Consider the following 27,425-nt stretch of genomic DNA (forward strand, 5'->3'; position numbering starts at 1 on the left):
TAATATTCTTTCAGTTACTATTTTTAAGCATTAATAAGGCTCCAGATTTTTCCCACATCTTTTCATATCTTGTTCTTGATACTTTGTATATTGGCATTTCAGTGATTTTACAATTTTATCATCTTCAGCCTGTGTCTCTTTCTCTCTCAATGCTATTTTATTTTTCCAATTACATGTGAAGAGTTTTCAACATTCAGCTTTTGTAGAATTCTGAATTCCAATTTTTTTCTCCCTTCCTCTCTTACTTTCCTTCTCCCTAAGACAGCAAGCAATCCAATATGGACTACTCATGTACAGTCATTTTAAACATATTTCCATAATTGTCATGTTGTGAAAGAAAAATCAGAACAAAAAAAATGCAAGAAAGAAAAAGCAAAGAAAAAAATTTCAAAGGTAAAAATTAAATGCTTCAATCTGCTTTCAATCTCCATAGTTTTCCTCTGGTTGCAAATGGCATTTTCTATCCCAAGTCTATTGGAATTGTCCTTGATTATCACACTGCTGAGAAGAGCTAAGTCTACCATAGTTGATCATCACACAATCTTGCTATTACTTGTACAATGTTTTCCTGGCTCTGCTTACTTCACTCAGTACCAGTTCACACAAATCTTCCCAGGCTTTTCTGAAATCAGACCACTATCATTTCCCCTAGAACAATAATACTTCTTTATATTCATATACTATAAATTATTCAGCCATTCCTCAATTAATGGGTATCCACTCAATTTCCAATTCCTTGCCATTAGAAAAAGAGCAGCTACAAACATTTTTGCTCATGTGGGTTTTTTTCTTCTTTTATGATCTCTATGAGTTACAGACCCAATAGTGGCACTGCTGGATCAGAGAGTATGCAGAGTTTTGTAGCCCTTGGGCATAGTTCCAAATTACTCTTCAGAATGGCTGGATCAATTCACAACTCCACCAACAATGTATCAGTGTCCCAGTTTTTCCCACATCCCCTCCAACATTTATATTATTTTTTTCTGTCATTTTAGCCAATCTGAAAGGTATGAAGTAGTACCTCAGAGTTGTTTTAATTTGCATTTCTTTAATCAATAGTTATTTAAAGCCTTTTTCTTATGACTATAAATGACTTTAATTTCTTCATCTGAAAACTGGCTATTCATAACCTTTAATTATAAATTGGAGAGTAACTTGTATTCTCATAAATTTAACTCAGTTCTCTATATATTTTAGAAATGAAACCTTTATCAGAAATACTGGCTTTAAAAATTGTTTTCCAGTTTTCTGCTTCCCTTATAATCTTGGATGCATTGATTTTGTTTTTGTAAAACCTTTTTAATTTAATGTAATCAGAATTATCCACTTTACATTTTATAATCTTCTCTAGTTCTTCTTTGGTCATAAATTCCTACCTTCTCCAAAGTCTGACAGGTAAATTATCCCTTGCTCTCCTAATTTGTTTATATTATCACCCTTTATATCTAATTCATGAACCCATTTTGACCCTCTCTTGGTATAGTATGAAATGTTGGTCATTGCTTAGTTTCTGCCAAACTATATTCCAGTTTCCCTAGAAATTTTTGTCAATAGTAATTTCTTACTAGGAGTCTTTGGATTTATCAAATAGATGGTCATTGACTTTTGCTTATGTACCTAACATATTCCACTAATACATAGCTCTGTTTTTTAGCCAATACCAAATGGTTTTGATGGCTATTGCTTTATGACATAATTTTAGGTCTACTATGAGTAGACTCCTTTCCTTTGCATTTTTTCATTAATTCCCTTGATATTCTTAACTTTTTGTTTTTTCAGATGAATTTTATTACTTTTTTCTAGCTTTACAAAATAATTTTTGGCAGTTTGGTTGGCATGGCACTGAACAAATAGACAAATTTAGGTACAGTTATCATTTTTATTATATTAGCTCAGCCTACTCATAAGCAATTGATATTTTTCCAAATGTTTAGATCTGATTTGTTTAGTATTTTGATCTGATTTTTGTGAAAACTATTTTGTAATTATAATTCCTGGATTTGTCTTACCAAATATTTTATATTATCTACAGTTATTATAAATGGGATTTCTCTTTCTATCTCTTGCTGCTAGGCTTTGTTGCTAATATTTAAAAATGTGGATGATTTATGTGGGTTTATTTTATATCCTGCAATTTTTCTAAAATTGTTAATTATTTCAAGTTTTTTAGTTGATTCTATAGGATTCTCTAAATATAAAGGGTCTCTTCTTTATATACTTGGTTGAATCTGGTTTTTCCCATCTCTGTTCTCTTTAGTTTCATATATATCCCCTCTATAAGCACATTGGGGGATATGATGTTAGAATCTAAGTGTGATAGTTCTACCAACTTTAATTAAGAAAAGTTTGTTAAAATAGTTTTTGCAAATATTTTCCTTTTTTTTGTTTTTGTTTTTGTTTTTTTTTTGCTTGTAGTACTGTTTCCATTTTCATTTTTAAGTCTTTGGGAAGACTGCATAGTTGGCTATCTTGCCATGCTTTCTTTAAATTGATATACCCTTCACTGCTTTTCTTTGCTTTATAACATTAATACCATTCACAATTGTATGCTATCCTTCTTTGTAAAATTTTACAAATGAGTTTATGTTCAAAGTGTTACCTTTGGCAGTAGATGTTTTCCCACTTTCTGGCTCTTTTGGTCTCTTTGTTTCAGCAGTTAATTTAAATTAGTTAAGCTTCTGGAATAAATCATTATATCAATATTGATTTCACTTCTTTTGTCCATTTCCCAGTTTTGATTTTCAGTTAAATAATTTATGATTATTAGTCTTTATTCTTAACCCGATCTTAGCTCTTATGATTCTGTGGGATAACTTCTCATCAATAACAAGTCTCTTCTTGTTCATTAAGATATAATCTCTTATTTGGATCTCACTGTGTCCAGTGCCTGCTAAATTGTTTTAAAATGCTCATAATTTTTTAAAGTGTGAAGCTTCTGTGTAATCTATAAGTCTTTGGCTTCATTTCATTGTCCCAGATCCATACTTTGCTGCATTTCTGCCCAGAAATTATTAAAATCCAATAAAAACACTAGTTAATTTCCATTAATGTCAGTTCTTAAATTTTCATAAACCATTTATTTGTAAAATCTTGGGTATCATTTTGCTATTTTTAAGAGAGAAAAATCCAGTCAAATCTGGCTTTTTCCCTCCCAAACTGATACTATGAAAGCAGTTTCTCACTGAAGGAATTAACTGGTGAGGAGCTGTTAATCTGGATCCATCAGGCAGTTTGGGCTTGGTTTTTTCCATGGTTGAATGCAATTTTGTCATTTTGTTTTTTCTATTAATATCCTTAAAGTTGTTGATTTTTAATCCTTTACCAGTTCTACAGAAAGCAATTCTGGCGCACATTCATTCATCAGATTTTTAAGTCCCCATCTTAAAGTGGCTACAGGGAACCATCCTTAGCATCTGCTAGACTTAGACTAGGAGGTCAGCATCACCATTATGATCATCCAGGCTTTTGGCTCTTCTTCGATATAAAATAAGCATCTGTCAGAGCAAGGGTAGCTTCTGTCTCAAGGATGAGGTGGCTTTTCTTCCGGCCTGTTCCCCTCTTGTGTTTGGACCCTTTTTAATGGCTAACTGGTCTGGGTACATCAGTAATCTAGGCAGAGCTTCCCTGTGAGATGTATCCTTCCTGGGGTTTGGGACCAGCAGTGATCATAGGGCTCCAGGCGAGCCCTGACCAACGCTGGGTTCCACAGAATGATCAGCTCCCTCCTCTGGGATTCTAGGCCTTTCAACCTGAATTGGAACTCGCATGCTCCAAATACTTGCTATGAAATTATGTGTTTTCCCATATTCTAGGAAAAATAAAGTCTCCTGTCTGTTAAGGGTTTGCCTGTCTCATCTCATTCAGCTTCCTGGATACTCCCATGAGGTAGGCTGGCATAAGCCTCATTTCACGGCTCCCAGAACACCGTTCCCATTTTTGTACTGTGGGGGTGTAACTTGGTTCCCTTCTGAGGCTCTGGGCAGGGTTCTGGGGACACAGCCAGCTCCATGAGGGAGCTGACATTCTCCTGAGGCTCTAACACCAGGAAGGCAGGGAGACGGGGCAAGTCCAGCCCCTGAGAGCACTGGTACTTGGAGCTAGCCCTTCTGCAGAAATTCTGTCTGCTTGCTAGTCCAGTGACAAGCTGATTGTACAGGCAGCAACTTAGACACTGGGTGAACAGAACTGTCTGACAGCTTATTCTTGATCTGGTTGGCCCTGCACCGAGGGTTTGCCTGCCAAATCCCTGCCTACCTGCCCCAAGGAGTGGGAAGAGGTTGTTAGTACAGAGTAAGTGCCAGCTTAAAGGCAAGGAAGGCTAATGGTTTTCACTGAATTGTGTGCTGGGGAGCTATTAATCCACATAACCTGTAACGTTAAACACGAAGATAATTGTGGATTTAGCTGGGGGAGAGAAGCAACGATTTGCTTCCCTCTGGTTTCCTTCTTTTAAGGAGGAATGCACAGAGATTTGCTGAAAGAAAAACTTGCTTCTCTTGGAGCGGGTGCAGAATTAGCCAGAAAGCCCGGCTTTCCTTGGGTGCTTTGTGGTAGAGATTAGGGGCCACTCCTCATCAGGGGGTTAGGAAGGGCGATCCCATGTTTCTTTTTTTCCTCCACTTTTTTCTTCATTTTGCCCTTCTCTGCTCACTTCAGGCTGTGCCTTCTGGGCTTTCCTCTCAGAGCTATTGGAAATCTGCAAGCCCAAAACTGAGGGACATCATTAAGAAAGGGGTGTCCGATGGCAGGGGTCAGAAAGTCTGGTCTGGTCATTTTTAAACTAAATGTCCATGAAGAACTCATGTCAGACTTAATTAACAAAAAGTTGGACTTTTTAGGTACTCCCTTCCTAACTGACCCATTTGCAGCCTGGGCAGATGTCTCTGTTGCCAGCCGCTTGCTGAGGCCCCATGGATGTCTTGTTGGCCTCTCACTTAACCATGTCCAAGCTGAGCTAATGCTTGCCTTTCCTGAAGCCTCTGTCTCTTCCAAATTTCCTTGGTCTTTACCTAGGCGATCACTCTCCTTCTTCCCTCCAGGTTTGTAGCACAGGAATCACCCCAGCATCCCTTAGCCTCATCTCTGGCCAGGCCCTGCCCAGCCCTCCACACTTTCCCTACTCTGCTCCTCTTCCCCCCCCCCCCCCCCGTTTGCCCAACCCTCCAATCCCTCTCCCCTTGGCATTTCTGATCTCCCTGCTTGGCCCCTGTAGCCTCTCCAAGGTGTCTCCCCCAAACCTACAAAAGTAATCGTCCTAGGTAGCAAGTCTGCCCATATCGTGCCCCTCGCCCCATAGATGAAGCGTCCCCCTGCCTCGCTCCCAGCTTACACTAGCCTAAAGGCTCCCTCCATGCCCTGCACTCCCACGAAGCTTCTCCGTGTCCAGAATGACTTCCCCGTGTCCAGAATGACTTCTCCAGGCTCACCTGGGAAACTCTTCCAGGAACCTTTCCCCTCCCTGGCTACTTATCCCTGCTTCCTCTTTCTCTGACTTCCTAGGCTTTATTTTTCTATGGCTAGAGAACCATATATCCCCAGGAGAATGAGGGTTTTTGGAGAGCAGAGACTGTCCTAGTCTTTTGACTAGAGATAAGACATCAATTCTGTCCATCAGAATTAAATCAAATATTTGCATTCTTCCAGTTTTGTGGCCAAAATTAGTGTACACTTTGTGGGCCAGATTTTCAATTTTTTATCTTGTTCAGAGATAGCATCAAGGATGAAGCATTGTTGAATAGAAAATAAGATTTCCCCAACTTCAGTTATTTTATAGACATCACAGCAATTTTAGTTCCCATGTTAAATAAAAACCAGATGGTTGCTGGTAGTTCATCTACCTAATAATTAGATATTTTAAGCTGAAATAAAAGAAGAAAATAGAACAAATTTTCTCTGCCATGGGCTGTTACTTTGGGGGGAAAAATATTTCTATGTCTTTTTTTATCTTCGAATCGATGGTCTACCTTATGGGCCTGTTTAAGGAATAATCAGTAGATCTAACTGTGAGCCAAGTTAGCAATAAGCTCTTGAATGTTCCTCATACAGATGTTATTTTTATAACTCAAATGTCTTTTGTTATTCCTTTTATTTGCTTTGGTATCACATCAAAGCAAAGACTATTAGACATTTTCGTGTCCTAAACCTCTTTGGCAGTCTGGTGAAGCTTGTGGGTCCCTTCTCAGAATAATGTTTTTAAGTACATAAAATAAAATGCAAAGGATTGCAAAGAAAACCAAGGATAGTGAAAATAAAGATGCACTTTTTTCTCATCCAAGTTTCAGATCTCCTGAAATTTCTTCCCAATATCTTGGGGGACCATGGATCTCAGATTTAAAAGTTTTTGTATTACAGCAAGATATTGGTGGAGTTTTGTTTTGTTTTGCTGAGGCAATTGGTGTTAGGAGATTTGCCTAGGGTCGCATAGCTAAGAAGTTTTGACTATTTGAGGCCAAATTTGAACTCAGTTCCTCCTGATTCCAGGGCTGGTGCTCTATCCACTGCACTATCTAGCTGCCTCTAAATTTGGTCTCCCTGTTTCTTTTTTATTAAATCTTTTTTTCCCCCCTTTGGCAATTGGGGTTAAGTGACTTGTTCAAGGTCACATAAGTAGTATTAAGTATCTGATGCTGGATTTGAATTAAAGTCCTTCTGACTCCAGGGCCAGTGCTTTATGCACTGAGTCATCTAGCTGCCCCCCTATAGATAATAGATATATATGTAAGATAGAAACAAAATCGAAAGTTGCTTTACAAAAATTTCAGTGTTAAATCCTTATTTCTGTTCATCTTTCCATGAATAAGCTCCACTAGTTGATCATTTTTCTTTCCCACTAATAGTACTTTGAGTCTAAACCTATTGTTAAGGAGAGGAGTTTTCTTTATCTTTTGTTGGAAAATTAATTTAATGGGGCCTCTGAAATATCATTTACAATTATTTGCCTCTTTTGGGTATTCTGACTGATTACTGTAGAGATCCAACATAAATTTATATGTAATAAAATTTGCGATTTTGAAAAATACCAGAAGGGAAAGTGTTTGTCTTTTGGGGGTTGGGGAGGGAGAAGAGGAAATAAATTGGCTTTTTGCTAGAATCAGTTTATAAAACAATGCTTTTAAACTGATTATATTGAAAGAAAAATGGTTTAACCAGGAATAGAGGTTCATTGACTATAATTTTTAAATTGCAAAGCACTGCCCATTTAGAGCACAGAACAAGCTACAATCTCTTTCTGTTACCCTCTCTGTCTATTTTCCCTCCAGAAAGACATGATAGAGTCAGACAAAGACTCAAAAAAGATCACCTAAAATTAACAAAGGGATGGAGAAGCTGTCATATAAGCACTGGCTACAAAAACTAGGATTCTTCAACTTGGAAAGATAAAATCTGTCAAATCATGAATATGCTAGAATTAGATCAAGAAAAAGAAACTGAAATTATAAATCATTTCAAAAGATGAAAATTAATTTGTTAACAATAAATTCACAGGAAAGTATTAAAGGAAAGGAGGACATTTTGAAAGATTGCTAATTTTTTCAAGATTGATACAATAAAGAACTGCCCATAGCCTTCCCTTGGTGTCACTGTTAAGGACAGTATATTGAGCAAGATGGACTTCTTGCCTAAATGCTTGTTGAGTGGACTTTGGTGTTCAAGCCAGTATAGGTATTTTTTTTATTCAAATATGTAATTCCTGTGTTTTCTAATATAAGGACCTGTTTTTAATATCACACAATTTTATGGACAAACACACCATACATATGGTAATAGTTGTCTTATTAAAGTTCATAGATTAAGAAAATACATGAAAAAGAAAAGAAAATACAAATTGGCAAAAAAAAAAAAAAAAAAAAAACTATGAATTAATAATGCTTTTATTTTCAGTTAGCAGACACTTATTTTCTCCTGTTGCCACCTCAATTATATTATAAAAAAGAAAGAAATTTCTTATAACAAATGTGTGTTCAAGAAAGATAAATTTTCCCATCGTCCCATGTCCAAAGATATGCATCTCATCCCCCCCACATCTTAAATGATCACCACTTTGTTGAGAGCTGGATAGTGTCATTGTCCACCATCAATCCTCAGGGGCCTGTCCTCCTCTAACTCACCCAAGTGCAACTTCAGTCCCATCACCCTCTAGTCACCAAATTCTAGCAGCTCAGGATCACTTTGGGAAGAAAATATAAAATTCCCAACCTGGTGTCCAGAACCTTTCTAGGATCCTGTGACTCTGGTGGTCCCCCAGGATTGGAATGTCTCCTCCCTCATGTCGACCTTTTCCTTTAAGTCCCAGCTAAAATCCCACCTTCTATAAGAAGTGTTTCCCAAATCCCTTTAATTCTCATGCTTTCTGTTTGTTTCCAGTTTGTTCTGTATATATTTATAGATCATTATTTGCATTTAGGTCATTATTCACATGTCATTAGACTATAAGCTCCTAGGAGCAGCTAGGTGGAGCAGTGGATAGAGCACCAGCCCTGAATTCAGGAGGACCCCAGTTCAAATCTGGTCTCAGACACTTAGCTGTGTGACCCAAGTCACTTAACCCCAGCCTCAGGGAAAAAAAAAAAAAAAGACTATAAGCTCCTTGAGGGCAGGACAGTGCCTGATGAATAGGAGATGTTTAATAAATGTTTATTAACCGGCAGTAAGGGTTCAGAAATTGTCAAAGGCTACCAAAAATTGGAAATGATTTCAAGAAAAAGGGGATATGAGCAAGACCTTAAAAGAGAAAAAAACTGGAGGACTTAGAAGATTAGAAAAGGCATTTGAAGTATGAAGAACATCATGAGGAAAGAAACTTCCGGGAGGGAGGATAAAGAGAATGAATGGAATCAGTGACAAGAGACAAGACTGGAGACTGTGAAGGCTGGAACAGGGAGTTCAGACACTGGCCTGTCCCCCTGGGGAGACTTCTGAGGCCCTGGGACAGGGAAATCCTGAGCAAAGTGATACTGTGAGCAGGGGGGCCTGGGCCCAGAAAATCTGGAGGCTGAATCCAGACTAAGAGTCAAACTCAGGCCAAGGGCAAGGCTGTGGGAGTCTAGGGAAGTGAGAAGGAAAGGTAGGGTTTGAAAAGGAAGGGAGAAAGGAGGAAGACCAGTCAGGGAGGTAGGGATGGACCTGAGGAGCCTGAACTGGAAGCCTTTGTCTGCTCTGTCTCTCTCAGCACCATGTGGCTTCTCTCCTCTGTCTGGTTAATTATGCTAACCTTAAGTGTCAGCCTTGGGTCTACCCCTTGTGGGTGGGTGCTACTGTAAGGCAGCCCGAAAGGGCCTCAGACACTCACGGTGGGCCTCAGTTTCCTAACATGCTTCCCAGGGCTGCTGGGAGGCTCCAAGATAAAAATTTGAAAAGGACATTTGTGAAAAAGCCTGGAACATTCCCCTCCCTTCTCCTGATTATAAATCAACTCTTACTGGAACAAACTTGAAGAAAGTGGCCCAGGCCCTTATCTCTGGGAAAGAAGGGCATTGTCTGCTTAGGCTCAAAAATTTTCTGATTATATGGACATTTTTGTTACGACAGCATTTGGTCTAACAGAGCCCCATCTTTAATAAGAATATATTTCACACAGTCTGAAATAGCTAGAAAAGTTAGTAAGATTGAGTTCTAGAGTCAGAAAGATCAGAGTTCAAATTCTGCTTCAGGCACCTAGTAACTGTGACCCAAGGTCACAATGACCCAAGTTAAGTGACCCAAGTCACTTAACTCTGTCTCAGTTTCCTCATCTGAAAAATGAGCAGAAGAGGGAGATGGCAAACCCACGCCTGTATCCTTGCCAGGAAAACCCCAAATGAGTTCCCAAAGAATCAGATATGAATGAAACAACAGCAATAACAACCATTAGTAGATATTTTGTCATAGAAACATATCCAAGTGGCCAGCAGTTACCAAGATCACCTCCCAAAACTGGAATATGCAAATAAATTGTGAGTTAATTTATTTTTTGCCCAATCACATAAATATATAGTATTTAAGTTTGGATTTATAAGATATTATCAATGATATTCTTTATAACACCATAGTTACTGTTTATCTCATAACAAAAGAGTTACTCCCTCTGGTTTCTCAAAGTAACTTTAATCTTCAGGATATTTCTCATAGAAAAATTGCTTCTTTGAAATTTCTAGCTCTTCTTATTTGGATAAAGTCCATCTCTTGAGTCAAGTCAAAGCATAAGACCCTTAAAAAAAAAAAAAAAAAAAAAAAAAAAGTTTGGGCCATACCTTGCTGGCAAGCCAAAGTTCTGCTTTGTTGGAGCTTTATAAAAGCATTTAATTATTTGCAGATTTTAAATAAATAAATTTGTCCCACATCCTTGTTTCAAGGATTACAATTTAAAACAAAAACCTGAACTTTTTTGTAGGAATTACTCATTTTTAGGAAAAGATATGACTGGAACTAGGCTCAATTTCACTTAAAGAGAAATTTTCCTTGAAGATAAATTGGTCTGGTATGTATGATTCATCGGCCAGACTCCAAGCAGATATTAGATCTTTTGCAGAAAGTCTCTTAATCCTGATTCAGTAATAAATTAATTTTATTACGTAATTTTCATCATGGTATCCTCTCGTAGTTTAGAGAAGAGTTATAGTTTAATAAACTTGGGAAAAAAGATTAATGCTTTTATTCACCTTTGCCACCCGATTATTAAGCAGTTCTTTCCCCAATGTGTACTGAAAATGTACTTGTATGATTAAATAGGATAAGTTAAGCAAAGTCCCTGGATCTTGGTATTTCCTACAAAGGACCTTTTCCTCTTACAATATATAAAAGGGATAGAAGGACTTTTTTTTTTAAATTCATTTTGTAATTCTTATTTCACGAGCTCTCAATAGCCAAGTTACATTTCAGGCCATTTAAAATAGAAACAAAGCTATATTTGAATATAGAATTTTTCTTATTTTAATGCATTCCATCTCAATGGGCTTCCAGCATATCCAAACACTAAAATTAAAAGGTGCTATTGCCTCTGAAGTTATCACCCATCTACTCTGATTCTCTTGCATATTCTGATTTATATATTGAATCCCCTATTTGAATTTAGGTACTCTCAGGATACAGACCATTTCCCCTTCTTTCTCTTTATAGGGCATTTGGTCCATTTAAATATTTTTTGATCGAGTTGCTTGATGAGATTTTAATACGTGGGAAAAGCATAATTAAAGTATTTTATATTCTTTCCTCAAAATTTAGGACACAGCTGGGATGACAGACCCCAGACCTAGACAAAAGGAATTTTAGCTCAGGCTCCACCAAAGCTAACTTTGTGGTTGTGGCAAGGTCATATTTACCACCTTGGAAAAGGTCTTGTTTCCTATATGTTGATGCAGAATGTACCATAAGTGATCTCTCTAGTCTTTTCAGCTTAGCTACTTAGCTTAGTCTTTCTGCCTTGTTTACTCTGCCTTAATCCTAGTAGGATTTATTATATTTTCAAATCTGCATTCTTTTTTTCTCATTTCTCCCTCCCTCCCTCCTCCATTAAGTAAGCAAGAAGAACAAAACCTATTACAAAAATTTATAGTTAAGCAAAACAGTTCCCAAACTGGCCAGCTCATAATCTTTATGTACTTAGTAGTATACAGATTTATCAGATGCCCCTGTATTGCCCAAGGACATAGAAATGACACTAAAGAAAAATGAGAACCAATATAGCATTTGGATCAATACAAGCCCACACAGAGGCGGCCAAGGCCAGAGGAGATACACATGGTTTGGACAGCCTCTGTGGCTGGTTTTCAACATGTCCCAGAGGAAAAGCTACCAAGGAATTTATTTTTTAAAAAAATGATGTGGAATGGTTGGATCGAGGCCTGGCCTGGCAGCTGGACAGCCCGGACTGTGTGTATTAGTGACCTCAGACCATGCTGACTGTGTGATCTGCAGATTAGTTAACCCCTATGCCCCAAGCTAGTCTCTAATACAAGCTGCAGAAAAGTTGGGGAGTTATATGTGTAGAGGGAGTCTTGTCACACCAACGAAACCCCAGATCCAGACCAAGAGAAAAATGCTGGGCAAAAATACTTCAAAGGCACCAAAAATTACTGACCCAAGCGTCAACTTTCTTATATCTATGTGTAGGTGTGTGTGTGTGTATGCTCTTATATATATTCATATATATAGATAAACATTAGTAAATATGAATAATTCTATATATACAGTGAACAGAAAAAGGTGAAACTATGGTTCTCCATCTTTTTTTTTTTTTAAGTTTGAAATTTATTTTTCTCACTAGTTCCACCAGTTGCCTTGCATATCTGTATTCCTCTAGTATATCCTTTATCATTATTTTCTTTATGGATCATTATCAGTAGCTTCCTTCTCCTCCATTGTTTCCCCCCTCCAACAAATACCCCTCTTTTTAAACTAAGAAGCCTTCTCAAGGCTGACAGAACATGCTGGCATATGCCCACTTTTTCACCTCTTCAAAAAATCTTTGAGGAGGATCTGCACATGTATCAGAAATATTCTTGATGAAAATATGAGAAGTTCCAGAAGTCAAGCTTCCACAATTTTTATTTACAAACCATGCCTTTAATTATATAATTGATTGAAAGATATAGGAAATATAAGATCTCACAGGATTTGACTCTTTTAAAAGTATTTCACTCCGTAGTTCACGCCAGATTCCTTGATGTAACATAACAAGACAAAAGTGGAATAAATAACTTTGCTCAACCCTCAGATTTTTTTTAATATGGAGGGATACTCCATAATAAGGGATACAACATATTCACTGCAGCTGCATGCCACTGATACGAATCCAAAAGGGAGAAAGATTCTTGGGTTTGTGTTTATAAATGATACTTAGCTAATTGTATTAAGCCTCACAATTCTACAGAGCTTTCTGAGATGCATAATGGCTGCAGAGTTTGGCCTAATGATCCATGCAAGAAAAAACAAACAACCAACCAGACAAAGAATGTCTCTTTTCATACTGTGATATTCAGCTGAATGGTCACCTCATTGAGCAGATGTAAAACTTTACTTTTCTTGGACACATACTATAAACAGGCAACAAGCTGGGACCAGAGCTGAATAGGAGAAAGACAGTGGGCTAGATTGCTTTGGGGTAATTGTAAATCAAAATGAGGATAACCCAGAATTCAATGTAGAGACACTGTCAAGGGAGCTACAGCATATTATCAATGACAGTGGATGCATAAGTGTGTCGTAAACTAATGGGTGACTAGAAAATAAGAAAATGGTCATTGATGAGGAACAAAGAATGAGTAGTATTCACATTACATGTTTTGTCTTGATGCCTTGATTGACTGTCCCCCAGATGTGAAATGCATCCCCTCCTTCTTTTCTGCTATTCTGCTTATTGACAGACTTAGAGAAGGTACTTTGTACATTCAGAAGAAGGCAGGTAGGTGGTGTAGGGGACAGAGCACCTGCTCTGGAGTCAGGAGGACCTGACTTTAAATCCGACCTCTGACACTTCCTGACTGTATGATCTTGACGAAGTCACCCTCATTCAGTTTGCCTCAGTTTCCTCTTCTGTAAAATGAGCTGGAAAAGGAAATGGCCAACCTCCCCAGTGTCTTTGCCAAGAAAACCCCAGATGGGGCCATGACTGAAATGACTCAACAACAACAATAAACTTTGTAGAAGAGTTATTTTGTAGGAAAATGCACTTTGTGTCGAAACAAAATGTGCCAATAACATTCAAAAAATTAAATGTAGATGAACTCCATGTATACCATTCTTCTGATGTACTAGTCTGCCAGCCTACCTTGTGCAGTTCAGCCCTTCTCTAGTGAGCCTTCTCTTCTACTAGCTCTACTCATGGAGCAAGATACAAAGGTGAGCCATCGACGAGCAAAAAGCCCAGTCACTTACAGCTGGAGGTTGTAGAATCCGGTGCTTTGATAAAGCAGATATTTGGTTTTATACAGCTGTCAGATATCAAATAAAACGTTACATGAATGACCAATTTTAAACAATCAGAGCACAGTGAAAATCACAGACCTAAATTAGAGTCACAGTAATGATAATTTAATTGCCTTGATAACCATCAAGTAAGGTGCAGCATTATCATATGAATGTGAATTATCATTTACCTTCTAAATACCAGGTAAACATTCTGGTTGACAGAATGCTAAAGAAATAGCCTATTATACATAACAAATATTAAAATAGAGACAAATTGAATTAGATTATGCATCTTGCATGGATGAGCTGTATGAATAAGCTGGTAGCAAAGATACTGTGAACACATTGTTCACAGTTGCTTGGCCTCCTAACAGTGCGGGCGCTCTCTCTCTCTCTCTCTCTCTCTCTCTCTCTCTCTCTCTCTCTCTCTCTCTCTGTCTCTCTGTCTCTCTGTCTCTCTCTGTCTTTTCTCTCTCTCTCTGTCTCTGTCTCTGTTTCTGTCTCTGTCTCTCTCTGTCTCTCTCTCTCTCTCTCTATGTGTATATATATATATATATATATATATATATATATATATATATATATATATATATATATATCTTGAAATCATAATGATCTTTATATACTTTTCCTATTCCGCTGAGCCTTTCAACAGGGAGGATCAAAACCCACCAATGCCTTCTTAATACAGTAAGATTCTTCATGTCTTCCCATAAATCTACCACCAGGGATCCACCTCACACGCCAGGCCCTTAACCCAAATGGTATAGTAGTGACACATTTGTCCAGAATGTTTTCCCATTAGTACCGACTTGTATTGTCATAGTCCTCGTACATGTTGTTCTTTTTCACTCTACATTATCTGATCACTACATTTTTGTCCTAGGCTAGGGCTTGAAAGTGAGAGTTGGAGGCTGGAGCTGGGGACCTTGGAGCATAGAGCCCTAGCTGTGGAGATTGAGGGTCAGGTCTGCAGGCCCTTTCAATGCTGTATTTGGGTCTTGGATATCTAGGGTTGATTGGATAAGTGTCTCAGAGTAAGGGAGGGGAGACTTTCTTGGAGATTTGAAAGTCATATTTAATGTACTTAAAGTTGAGTTACTATTTCTAGATGGTCTAAAAACTATATTATTCTTTGTATACTGCTTCTTTTGAAAAGAAGTGTTTTGTTGTTGTTATATGGCTGTAATTTGCAAGTGCCTTCTTTCTCCAAGGAACTCCTTCAACAACAACAAAAAAAAAGTACCAGATTGACCATAATTGACAATATATGCCTTATTCTGCTCCCATAGTCCACCACTGCTCAGCCAAGAGTCGGTTTTAGTCACAGCTTTGATCAGAGTCTGATGTCTTTCAAGTCGTTTTACTCTTTGCATTATTGTGGCGTCTTGTTTTTTTGGCTCACTGGAAGGAAATGTCAGAACTTTCATTTTAAGGAAGCCAGCCGGGCCTTTGTGCCCTTCCAGACTGTTCCCTTGTCTCCAAGGTTTGCCTAGTACACACCTTCCTCCACCCAAGCCCATGTGTATGTTATCCTTCCTTCTCAGGATGGGCAGAGTCCTTTGTGCGCCAACTTGTGGTGCTTGACAAGGGCCTAGCACACAGAAAGTGCTTCATAAGTGTTAATTGGTTTGGATTGACTTAGTTTCGTTTCTTTTGTTCTGTATTAATTCTTATCTTTTCCCAAGCTTCCCTGGATTTAATCAGCCAGCCAGCTTGAGTCCAGCACCTACTGTGTACTATGGGATAGCTGGGGGGGGCAGGGGGCTCAAATCCAGCTCAGACACTTAGGAGCTGTGTGTCCCTGGGCAAGTCACTCACCCCTGTTTGCCTCAGATCCTTGGCTATAAAATGAGCTAAGAAAGAAAATGGCAAATACTCCAAAGTCTGGCCCAACAAACAAAACAAATGGGGTCATGGAGAGCTGGACAGGCCTGAACAGCCACAATGTATCGGGCATTGTACCAAGCTCTGAAGAGACAAGGACAAAAGGAAAAGTCTCTCAGCCTTCAGGATAAAGTAGGGCAAGGCTGTCCCAGAGGTCAGACTCGTGAAGGGACAGAGGTGGGAGAATTCCAAACCTCATCTGGGTCTGGGAAGGAGGCTGTGACAGCTGGCCTCCCTGACTCCCAGCCCAGCTTCTTCCCATGTGAGCCACGGGACCTTCCACACCTTTCTTTGTTCCCCCTTGACTACTAACCAGCTCACAGCTGACTCAAGCCTGATGCTTTTGAAAAAGATAAAAAAAAAAAATTTATTAAGCACCATCTGTTTAAGGGAGGAAATTATTTTCCCATTAAGCAGAAGGAGTAGTTTAAAGCTTAGTAATGGTTGCTTCAGAGGACTATGAGATTACTAAAACAGTCATGAAAGTGGAGAATGTGCAGTGCAATTTTATGTAGCCGTAATTGTTGGCCATATGTATGATAAGGATCTGTTAAAATTGCTTATTAGCTCTCTCTCTCCCTGCCTTCCCGTGCAGATCTGAGGACAGGAAGCTAAAATAAAGGGGAAAATGCTTTGTGAGGAGAAATCTGTCCCAACTGAGCTAAGACTGGGAAAAATTTTAAAGTGTTTGGGCCATCATTTTGCTCAAATTTTCTTTCAGTTTGCTTCCCAGTCTTAAAAGGGGGATGACTGGAGTTGATCTTTGAAGAGGAGAATCCCCTGATACCTGCAGTTCTTGACATTCTAGTACAAAGTGATGGGAGAGTAGAAATGAAGAGTCATTTCTGGCAGCAAGAGGAGCACTCAGCAACCCATGGATATATAAGGGTGGGGGGAGATTGTGAGCCAGGGAGACTGGGAGGCTCCTGGTGCCCTTGGCAATGATAAGAGAGTTAAACAAGAGGGGAAGGTTGGCTGGTAAAGTCATGAGTTCATTGCTGGACATTCTGAGTTTAAGCGGTTTAGGACATTTCCCTTCGAAATGTCTGCTAGGCCATGGGATCAGTGAGAGCTAGACTAAAAAGATGTAAGAATCATCTTTCATGTTTTTTCATGATTTGAAAAACTGTCTTTCTATTTATGGGCAGTAAACAAAAATATATGAAATCTTTAACCTAGAAACAAGTTCTTGTTCTTTCTTATTTGGTGGTACATCAGACATTATGTCCAAAAGCTCAAGGGAATTATTAGATTTTTTAAAAGCATGGAATGAGAATTGAGAAATCATGAGAGTTGATGAGGTCATCGAGCAAAAGAGAGGATTAGAGGGGTCCAGGGCAGGCCTTCAAGGCTCTTGCAAAAGACACTGAGGAGGAGTGACATGACAGGAGGAGAACCAGGACATAGCTTACCCACTGAAAACAAGAGAGAAATCAGGATCGAGAACTGACAAGGTCCAAGGCTGCAGAAAGGGCCCAAAGTGTGAAGACGAGAAAAGGCCGTGGGATTCCGGAGGAGGGATCACTTTGGAGCTGAATGATGAGGTCAAATTGTAGAAGGTTTAGCAGAGCCAGGAACAGGAGGCACCTGTTAGAGATCGCCTCCTCAGAATCAGCCAGAAAGGGATGGGGAAATGGGGGTCTCATTAGTGGGCAGGGAGCTTGAGGAGACCAGGCAAGGAAGCAGCCGGTAGTTGGGGGGAAACTGGAGATCTGTAAGGAGAAGGGGAGGGGCGCTCTCCAGGAGAAGTTGGATGGAATAGTGTCGCCGTACACATAATCATGGCAAGGAGAGAAAGAACCATCTCTTTGGGTTAAGAGTGGAAGGAAGAGATGCGGACCAAGGGGAGAGGAGAGATGGTATCGATTCTTTTTTAGTAAAATATAAGACAAGTTCCCCTTCTGAGAGGATGGGGAAAGGGAGGTGATAAGAATTTTGAGGAGGAATGAAGAGGTTTGGAAGAGCTCCAGTGGTGAGTGGGATAATGAATCAAATTGGGATGTGTGAAAGGTTTGCCCCTAAAAGATAGCAGATTTGTAGTGGGTTCCATTAGCGTGGTTTCCAGCTCGGTTCAGTGGCGAATGAGTAGAAGCACAAGCAGCAAATGGTCTAGGGTTAAGGCTTGGCTGGTGACAAGATAAGGAGGCCAGGGGCTTGAGGACAAAAATAGTGCAGAGTTGTTCATCTCTAAGTACGGAGGTGCCTAAAAATGAGTATACTCACAAACAGTCCTCTGCCTACCTCCCTTCTTTAATTTTCCTTACAAAGTTAATGCTCCCTGATTTTTGTCCTCTCCTTAACATGCTGTTGTCCCCCCCTCCCTATTTTTCTTTTGCCTACAGCATATCCATGAGCTCTGATTTCCAGCATTATACTTTCAGAATGCCTAACATCGGGTTCCAGAATCTGCCTCTCAACATATACATTGTGGTTTTTGGCACTGCGATTTTTGTCTTCATACTTAGTTTACTCTTCTGTTGCTACTTAATCAGGTAAATTAATTTTGTACTTCCTTTCTGTGATATTTCAGCCTATTCATTCTTTAAATGAAACATTTTTGTAAATAGGAATAATATACTTTTAGAATTGATATTTGGCCACCAATGTCCTGAAAACAATCAAATGAAGGGTTATGGGGGTGACCATGAAGTCTTTCACTCGGGTTAGAAACATCAACTTCCTAAGAATGAGATGGGAGAGACTTGGTCAGGAAGCGGTTTGAAAAAGATCTAGAGATTTTTTCCAGGCTGTAGCCCCTTGTTCTGGAGGGACACACTCAAACATAATCTGCTATGAACCCAATCAACACAGTGTCTGGATCCTCCCCAGACTAATTCACCAGCAAGCAAATAGGAACAAAGGCAGCCAAGGGTGGAGTAACCCAAGGTTGGGCCTTGGCAAGGCCTGATTGCTGACGAGATGAGGGAACACAGGCAGCCCAGAGCGGAGCCCCCAGTGTTATTGGGGACATGCCGAAGGAACCCAGGGAAGGGAGAGGACAGACTGAGAGTCCTGAAAGCAAGGGAAAGGGAGAGACCGGCTCAGGAGAAGAGGAGGCTCCTGAAGTTCATGGAATGAGGTCTGAGGAAATGGAAGAATTAGGAAGGAAACAGTTGACAGAGCAGACAAGAGGGTCCAAGAAACAGCTGGGGGCGCCATGGGGCCCAGAGAGCCAGACCTGGGGTCAGGAATCTGGCTTCAGACACTCATAGCCGGGTAGCCCTGAGTAAGTCACCTTGCCCTGTCTGCCTCAGTTTCCTCATCTGTAAAATGAACTGGAGAAGGAAATGGCGACCCGCTCCAGTGTCTCTACCCTAATGAAACCCCTGATGATCACACAGTCATAGGAGTGGGACATGACTGGAAAAACTGAACCGCATGTCGGGGGGGGGGGGGGGGGGGAGAGGAGGATTACATGGTCAGCCTGGTAGGAAAATGGTCTGGCCATTTAGGAGGATGAAATTGGAGCAGGGGAAGACTGGAGGCAAAAGACCAGAGAGGAGTCTCTTGTACCAATTCATCAGCAGGTAATGAGGGCCTGAGATCATATGATGGCTGTTGAGGAGGCAGAGGACGTTTGCCTTATAACTTTCCCCTTGTGCAGCCAGCCTCCTAGGGAAAAAAACCTTTCTCAGCCCCATTTACTTCTTAGCCATAGGCAGCCAAGCTTCCTTCCTTCCAGGGTTACCAGTGATCCCTTTTTTGCTAAACCCAATGATTTCTTCCCAGTCCTCGGGCTTCTTGCCATCTTCAGTATTTAGCACTGTGACCATCCCCTTCTTCTTACCATTCTCTCCTTCCTGGATCTCCATGTCTCTACCCTTCTCCGGACTAGTCTTTCTCAGCCACCTGTGCTGGATCATCATCTTTATCCTCCCTATCCCTCTACTCTCAGTTATCTCCTTAGCTCCCAAGGGGTCGACTTAATAGTTGACCTTAATCTCTATGCAGATCCCCCCAAATCTTCCCACCTTCTTTCTCTCCAAAGCTCCAGTCCCCCATCTCACCAGGGCGGTCCACAGACGTCCCAAAGTCACTAGGTCCAAACTGATGTTATATTTAAACCCATTTCTGAAAACGGTGCCAGATGGTGAAGGGCTTTGAGTCCTACATGACAGTAACTAGGGAGATGTATCTTAAGAAAGAGAAAGAAAGACAACAGGGCTGCCATGACAGCTGTCTTCAAGAACTCAAAGAGCTGTTATATGGAGGAAGGATCTGTCATGTTTGGGAGCCAGAGGCTCCCAAAGGCCAATGTAGGCAGATTTGCTGACAATTAGACAAGAGCAGAAAAGGTGTGGGCTTCCATGGGCTCCTTCAGAGAAAGATTAAATGATGCTTTTGGATCCGTTCTAGTGGAGGGCCTTTCTTCAGGTCTGGTTTGCACCAGACAGCCTCCCAGTTCCCTTCCACTTCAGAAATTCTATGATTTTGTGACCATTTAAATAGAACTACTTCCAGGACCACTGTTATCAGAAGCAATATTTGTTATAAATGGCACTACATAGATTGTAGGCAATTTGCCAATTCAGTGTTTAAAACCAAAATTATCAATAAAGATGACAGAATAAATTTCATATGAAGCATAAGGTAAAGAAAACAATTAAGTAAAGCTTAGGAGAATAAAGTATTCAATGTCATTCCAAAATGTATAAGGGCCTATTATAAGCTGTTTAATATTTTTAAAAACCCAATAAGTCCTTAATCTTGTCAAGAGTGGAAATATCCTAATGACAGCTGTCAATCTCTTCTGTATTTCATTGGATATTTTTTAAAAGACACAACAAAGAAAAAAGAGAAGCAAATAATCTTATTTCATTTACTGTGAAAACATAAGCAAAGGAAAAAAATTTGATTGTGCCCATGGATAATTGTTTATTATATAAACTTAACATATTACATATTAAGGTCAGTTGATATTTTGAATTTTTTAGTTATGTAGAAACTGGAAGTTTTTGTTTGTTCCTTTTTATAGACTTTTAGATTCTAAATTTAGAAGAATCAAGTAACTTGTTGATCTGGAGAGCTAAGATGTAATATCTCATAGTTTGATGAAATACAGAAAATTCTATTAAAGAATATATGAGTGTTCAAGGAAATTTTGTAGTTTTATGTTCGTTTTTTCATTATTTGAAAAACTGTCTTTCTATTTATGGGCAGTAAACAAAAATATATGAAATCTTCAACTTAAAAACAAGTTCTTGTTCTTTCTTATTTGGTCATACATCAGACATTATGTCCAAAAGCTCAAGGGAATTGTTAGATTTTTTTAAATGTTATTACATCAAGAGTTATGTTCTGGAAATAATTATAACTTGCCATAGCATTTATGTGATGAAGTCCTGCTCAGCTAGCAGTTTAATTTTCAGTGTTCTGACCTTGAGACTGGCAATTTTATTCATCTCTGTAAAATTTTTGGCACTTAGTTAATGGATATAACTTTGGGAAATAGTCTTGCTATTACTGAATACATGAACATTGACTATTTTTAAATAAATACCTTGAGCTTTGAGAGAGTTTTGGAGAAGCTGAGCGGTTCAAAATCATGGACCTTACTTCTAAGGTCCCTTGCTACTCATGTCCCTTTGAGCCTAATATCTTCATCTGTAAAATGGGTTGGATTGGCTTGCTTCTGAGATCTGTTCCAGATCCAGATCTAGGACTCCTGTGATCAGTGTATTTTCAAGATTTTACCCTGAGAGATCTGAATTAGAAAAAGTGTAACGTTGGTAAAGACTACAGTTCATCCATTCAATGTCTTATATAAAAGATATGACTTTTTAAAAAGTCAAGTGTATACAGGTCTCTCTGGAGAAAGGTACCTTCTTCAGAAGGTTCATTGAGATCATGATTTTTTTTTTGATTATGGTTCTTGCCACCAGTTTAATAATTATACCAGGGAGGGAGTGGAGAATTCAATCTTATCATAAATTTTTCCCTCTTTTTCATTTTTATAATTTATTACTAATTCCTGAGATAAACGTTGGCGGTCTGCAGATTTTTTTTTTAAATGAAGTATTATGGGGGCAGCTAGGTGGCACAGTGGATAGAACATCAGCCTTGAATTCAGGAGGACCCCAGTTCAAATTTGGTTTCAGACACTTAACACTTCCTAGCTGTGTGACCCTGGGCAAGTCACTTAACCCCAGCCTCAATAAAATAAATAAATAAATGAAAATAAAATAAATAAAAATGAAGTATTATTCTTATCCTTTTTTTCTGTTTAAAGAAAAATTAGTAGCACATTGTGCAAAGGGTTCAATTTTAACTAAAAGCTTACACATGGAGTTTATTACATCTATTTGACTTGTCATTAACCGTGGAATACAAACTATATTTAAAACCAAATATATCTAATATATATATATATATATACATATATATATATATACATATATATATATACATATATACATATATATATATACATATATATATATATATATATATATATATATATATATATATATATATATATATATATATATATATATATATATATATATATAAAAGCTAAATTCAGGATTTGAGGGTTTTTCACTTGTTCACCATTCCCCTCAGACAAAACACCTCTTGTGAGCTAAAACTTTACCTCTACTTGAAATTTATTTTCCCTTTTTTTTCATTCTCTAACTACCTAAGCATTTCCTAATATACTTGCAGAGGTGAGAGGATGATGTAATTCAAATGACGGCAGTGCTAGGTGCTGAAGCAGTACAGATATAGCTTTACCTTAAGGAAATTCAGTCCGCAAAGATGCAAAGCAAACAGGCTCGTTAAAGAGGGATTGTTTGGATTACAAAATAAGTCTTTGCCTTGTGCACCAGTCTCCTGCAATACTGAACTTCTAGATTCATTAGATGTCACAGCTAGAAGGAATCTTAGAAGCCATTTGGTTCAACTACTTCATTTTGCAGATGAGGAAACCGAGAGCCATATAGGGGAAGTTATTTGCCTCAGGACACAAAACTAATAAAAATAATGATGATTCACATTTATGCAATATTGAGGTTTACGAAGAATTTTCCTCATGGCAGTCCTGTGAGGCTTGTAAATGACACAATATTACACTGTCTAAGGAAAATGAGGTTCAAAGGGTCACATGACTAATAAGGAGCAGAGCTCAGGCCTTCTGTTCTTTCCACAAGTAAACTGCAAATAGTAGGGTAGCAGAATCGAGCCTTTGGGCGAGGGATTTCTCAGCCGAGAACCTGGCCCTTCTGCCCCCACTCTTGGTAAATTAATGGTCAGATTTGTGTATTTGGGACTCTATTCCCCATATCCGGAATTCCAGGATTCTGGGATGCATCTTACAAAATTGCTGAGGGACACAGCAAAGTCTGCATTGTACCTATGCAGTTGGGTTGGTATAAAAAAACATAATCACAAAACAACTTGAATATTCACAACACATTAGAGCAAAATTTAAAAAAAATGTAGTCTCTCGAGCACTCATTCTTGTAAAGGAGCAGTTATTTGGATGAAAACAATCAGGGAACAAATCTCTTATTTGGAGACATTTTTAGCCAAATTTGAAAGCAACAATGGAGTGGTTTAAGGTACAAAAAAATGAATGTGGTATGTTCAGTGGGCAAAGAACTGGCCCTTTTGGCTGGAGTGAGAGTAATATGAAGTGTAAAGGTAATGAAAGGCTTTGAATGACAGCCAAAGGTATTTGAATTTTACTCAGTGATCAGTAGTGAGCCACTGAAGGTTACATCTCTTCCAAGGAACAGTCCCAGTTTTTTTTTTTTTTTTTTTTTCCGGTCATACAGGAAAAACTCCCAATGAGCATGTTCTTCTCCTTTGCCCTTCCTTTGGCCCAGACCCCATCCCAGCACTCTGGAGGAGAGACCTGCTGCCCATACTGCTTGGACAGACTGGGAAGCAGGAATCCATCCTGTGAGATAGGACCACCAAGTTCTGTCCAAAGGTCCTCCAGACCCCCAGGCTCTGCCTGACCCCAGCTCGGGCATCCAAAGGACCCCTGAGCTTTTCATCCGCCCAGAAGCTGAAACCTCGTTTCTGTCGGCTGCCCCATTTGGAGGGAGGTGCATTTTTTGAGAGCAAGGACTGTCTTTTTACAGGTTTGTTTCTCATCCTTGAGCACAGTGCTTGGTTGGCATTTTGTGATCTGAGACCGTCTTATTTTTTCCATTCTTTTAGGCTAAGACATCAAGCCCACAAAGAATTTTACGCCTACAAACAGGTGAGATAATAAAAGTAGTTTGTATCTTTTCTTTCATTTGGCTTCTTCCTAAGAAAGAAGAGCCAACACGCTTCTGCTGCCCGTGACTGCACTGAACCTGTGAGAAGTCATGAGCAAAGAACTCCCGGTGCTGAGCACATGGAGTGGGCATCCTGTGGGCATCATCTTTATTGGTTACCATTTCCAGGCCTTTTTACTCAGAACTTTAAGGCTACAGAAAACAGACAGCCCAACATAGTGACCTGACAGGAAATTGACCAGCTAGGAATAAAAAGAATTATTGGGCCAATTGGGGTGAGCTTTCTCATCTGTTAAAGAATCCTGTGGGACTTGAAGCAAAAGTCACTTAACCTTATTATCTAGATAGATAGATAGATAGATAGATAGATAGATAGATAGATAGATGGATAGATGGATGGAATCTTTTGTTCCCACATTTAATTTTCTACCGTTGCCATTTGTAATTGTTCCATAAATCTGAATTTGACAGTAAAAAAAAAAAAAAAAAAAAAAAAATTGTGTTTCAAGCAGATGCATATCTGCATGAGAATAGTTAAATGCAGAAAGTTTCGACTAAAAGCAGGAGAAGTTGAAGAAAGTATGAATAAATCAATAAACTACCCACTAAAAATTGTGAAATTAAATTTATATAGCACATTTTAGATCTAAACTGAAAACATTTTCATTGAATGATTTACAAAAGGCTACTACAATTTCATTTATCCCTCAATTTAATGATCCTTAAATGAGTAAACTGCTTCTTTCCAATCTTCCTATTTTATGAACACTCCCAAATCTCATGCATATGGATCAGTGTTTGCCTTTAAATTCTTTTGAAGTTTTTTGCAAGGAAGTATATAACTGCTATATATTTACTGCTTTAAGTTTCTGTCATCCTAGAGTAAATTGAATCTAGCACTTGGCTAGATTTTTACACAGCACAAAATATTCTGAATCTCTGTGTAGATACCACCATAAAGAGAGCTGTTCAGCATCCCATTAAGGAAACAAGGATAAAAAATGATAGCTGAAGCTGTTTAATGTGGACTCTGTGGTTTACATTGATCCTAATCACTCTAGTAGCTTCTCGGTCTAGAATGAAAACACCCTAGCCTCTAAAATGGTGATTTTGCCAGTATCTGTGCAATAATAAATCTTCATTTCGACTTTGATTTCAGTGTAGCATCTCGTGGTAGGAATTAATACCTTCTCAGATGTCAGATTGCTTTATCAGCTTGTACATCCTTTGCTAATGAAGTATCTAGCAGAGCATTCGACAGAGGCTTCTGAGTGATTCTCTATCCAAATGAGCCCCAAATCCCAATAAAGTCAATCGTTCTCAATTTTCTGTGTGAATGGTGATCTTCAAATTTAGCCAAGTAAGCCCCAAAAGGTGCATTTATCTGTTAGCAATTGTCTCCCATTCTAGCAAATATTCTTAAGAGTTCTTCAAAAATAACACTTCTAAGTTCACAACTTTTCTTGTCTCATAAACAAACAGTTGAAAAGGCAGGCAAGTGAAAGAATATTAAGAGAGACGGTTAGTAGTTCAACTATTATTTAGCATTGGTTGCCCTTTAACTGTAGCAAATAACTCATAGAACTATTACTTTCTGTTTGCCTCCTCCGGTAATGTTGGAACATCAACACAACAGCCATATGTGGGCAGACTCAGAAAGTGAAACTGGACCCTGCAGTGGGTCAGAAAGCAAAATTGTCTCCAAAGGGGAAAGTAAACTTATCTTCAAGGGAGTGAGATTAGTAATATTATATTGGAACATGGCATGCATTCCCAAGGCAGAGAATGGTATAGTATAGGATTATAATGTTTTTAATGTGACTTACCATAAAAGTCATTTTGCTTCTTTGTTGGGACTAGGGAAGAGATCTATCTTAGTTCTAGAATTTTTATACTCAAACATGACTTCTTTATTTTTTGTTTTAAGTTGAAAAGTAATTTCTACAACATAAAACTAATTTTATCCTAGAAAATGCCCTTCCTAAAAATGCCCCTCCTTTTTTTGGCTTCTTAGAGTTGAAAGGGATCTCATCATTTTGACATTTCTTTTAACCCATTATCCCTTTTTTATATCCTTCAATTTGGAGAAACAGCTAAACATTTGAATTAAATTGTCTTGGGAGTGAGTAAAGGATTTCTGAACATGGTTTATAAAATAATTAATTAAAATGCTATGCAATAGCATTTCAAACAAAAAATTCTGATAAACGTTAAATTTATGTTTAGGAAATGAGCTGTCTGTGCATAAGAAAAGCTGTTAAAACCTTATAAATAGAATAACAACAAATTCTGGGAACACAAAGAGATCAGCATAAAAACTTAAGTTTTCTTTTTCAGGTTATATTAAAAGAAAAAGTAAAAGAGCTGAATTTGCATGAGGTGAGTAGTGAATCTTGTGTGGTGGTTAACTAGGAGTATCCTTGTTTTAAACAGAATGGCTTGCTAAGGATTTCTTTATGCAATTTTACTTGTGGCTGCTCAGGAGCAAAGACAAATATTGGGGGTGGAGAGCAAGAGCGGAGGTTGGACTTGACCACAAACCAGAGAGAAGTCCACTAGCCCACAAGGACATCCTCGTGCTGATACTTTATTAGCATTACTCTTCAATCACTAACTACAGTCAGGAATTCCTTTCACTCCTATATTCTACGGCTGCTTTAAACCCAGCTGATAGACAATGTGATGATGCACTCATCATGATACACTCATGTAAAGCACTTTTTGAAGTTTGACTGATTGGTTCTCCACAATACTTAAAACAGCTGGAGATTTTCTCTGTGCTTATTATAGCTGAGCTCTTTTTTAAAAAATTAGTCATTTGCTTTCCTGCATAAACACTATGGAGAATAACCTCGAACAATAGAAAATTAAGCAGCCAGATAGCATTGTACCCTACCAGAAGGCCCTGAATTAGACCAGAGTAGCTACCCCAGACACTAGCTGGGCAAATCACTTAACGTGTTCTAGCCTCAGTTTCCATATCAACAAAATGGAAATAATGATAGTACTTACTTCCCAGGATCATTTTAACATTCTAATAAAGTAATATTTGGAAAGTGCTTTGCAAACCTTAAAATTATATATATATATATATATATATATATATAATCCTTATTATTGTTATTATTATTACTTTCCCATAACTTATCTATTGCCCGCTGTTTTGTAATTCAGATAAACAACTAATTTTAAAAGTCCCAATTTGCACAATTTTTTAAATTATCAAAGATGGTCACTGGATTCTTCTCAGAGCTACTGAGATCAATTATTTCATATTAACAGAGGACTCATTGGGTAGATAGCACTAGAGAAAGCATTTTAATGAATCATTAAGCATCTACTATGTCTTGCTATTTTCTCATTATTTCATATTCAAATGTTACTGGTTTGGAAACAAAATGGATGAAAAAATAACTAAGGGAAAAG

The 27,425-nt window shown here is 38.5% G+C and overlaps 1 protein-coding gene across 2 annotated transcripts in view; it reads left to right on the forward strand.

The window, feature by feature from the left end:
• RNF24 (ring finger protein 24) overlaps positions 1-27,425 on the forward strand; it is an 82,716-nt gene that overhangs the window by 39,166 nt on the left and 16,125 nt on the right. Inside the window, exons 1-4 of one of the 2 annotated variants that reach the window (XM_074285482.1) lie at positions 16,856-17,315; positions 18,114-18,263; positions 23,938-23,980; positions 26,337-26,378. In XM_074285482.1, the coding sequence (XP_074141583.1) occupies positions 17,308-17,315; positions 18,114-18,263; positions 23,938-23,980; positions 26,337-26,378 (243 nt within the window). In that variant the 5' untranslated portion in view covers positions 16,856-17,307. Of the gene's footprint in view, positions 1-16,855; positions 17,316-18,113; positions 18,264-23,937; positions 23,981-26,336; positions 26,379-27,425 lie in introns of those variants that run through there. The other variant, XM_074285483.1, reaches the window with a different exon arrangement.

Source organism: Sminthopsis crassicaudata, chromosome 2 (assembly GCF_048593235.1).
Source record: "Sminthopsis crassicaudata isolate SCR6 chromosome 2, ASM4859323v1, whole genome shotgun sequence".
In the NCBI taxonomy this organism is placed as follows: domain Eukaryota; kingdom Metazoa; phylum Chordata; class Mammalia; order Dasyuromorphia; family Dasyuridae; genus Sminthopsis; species Sminthopsis crassicaudata.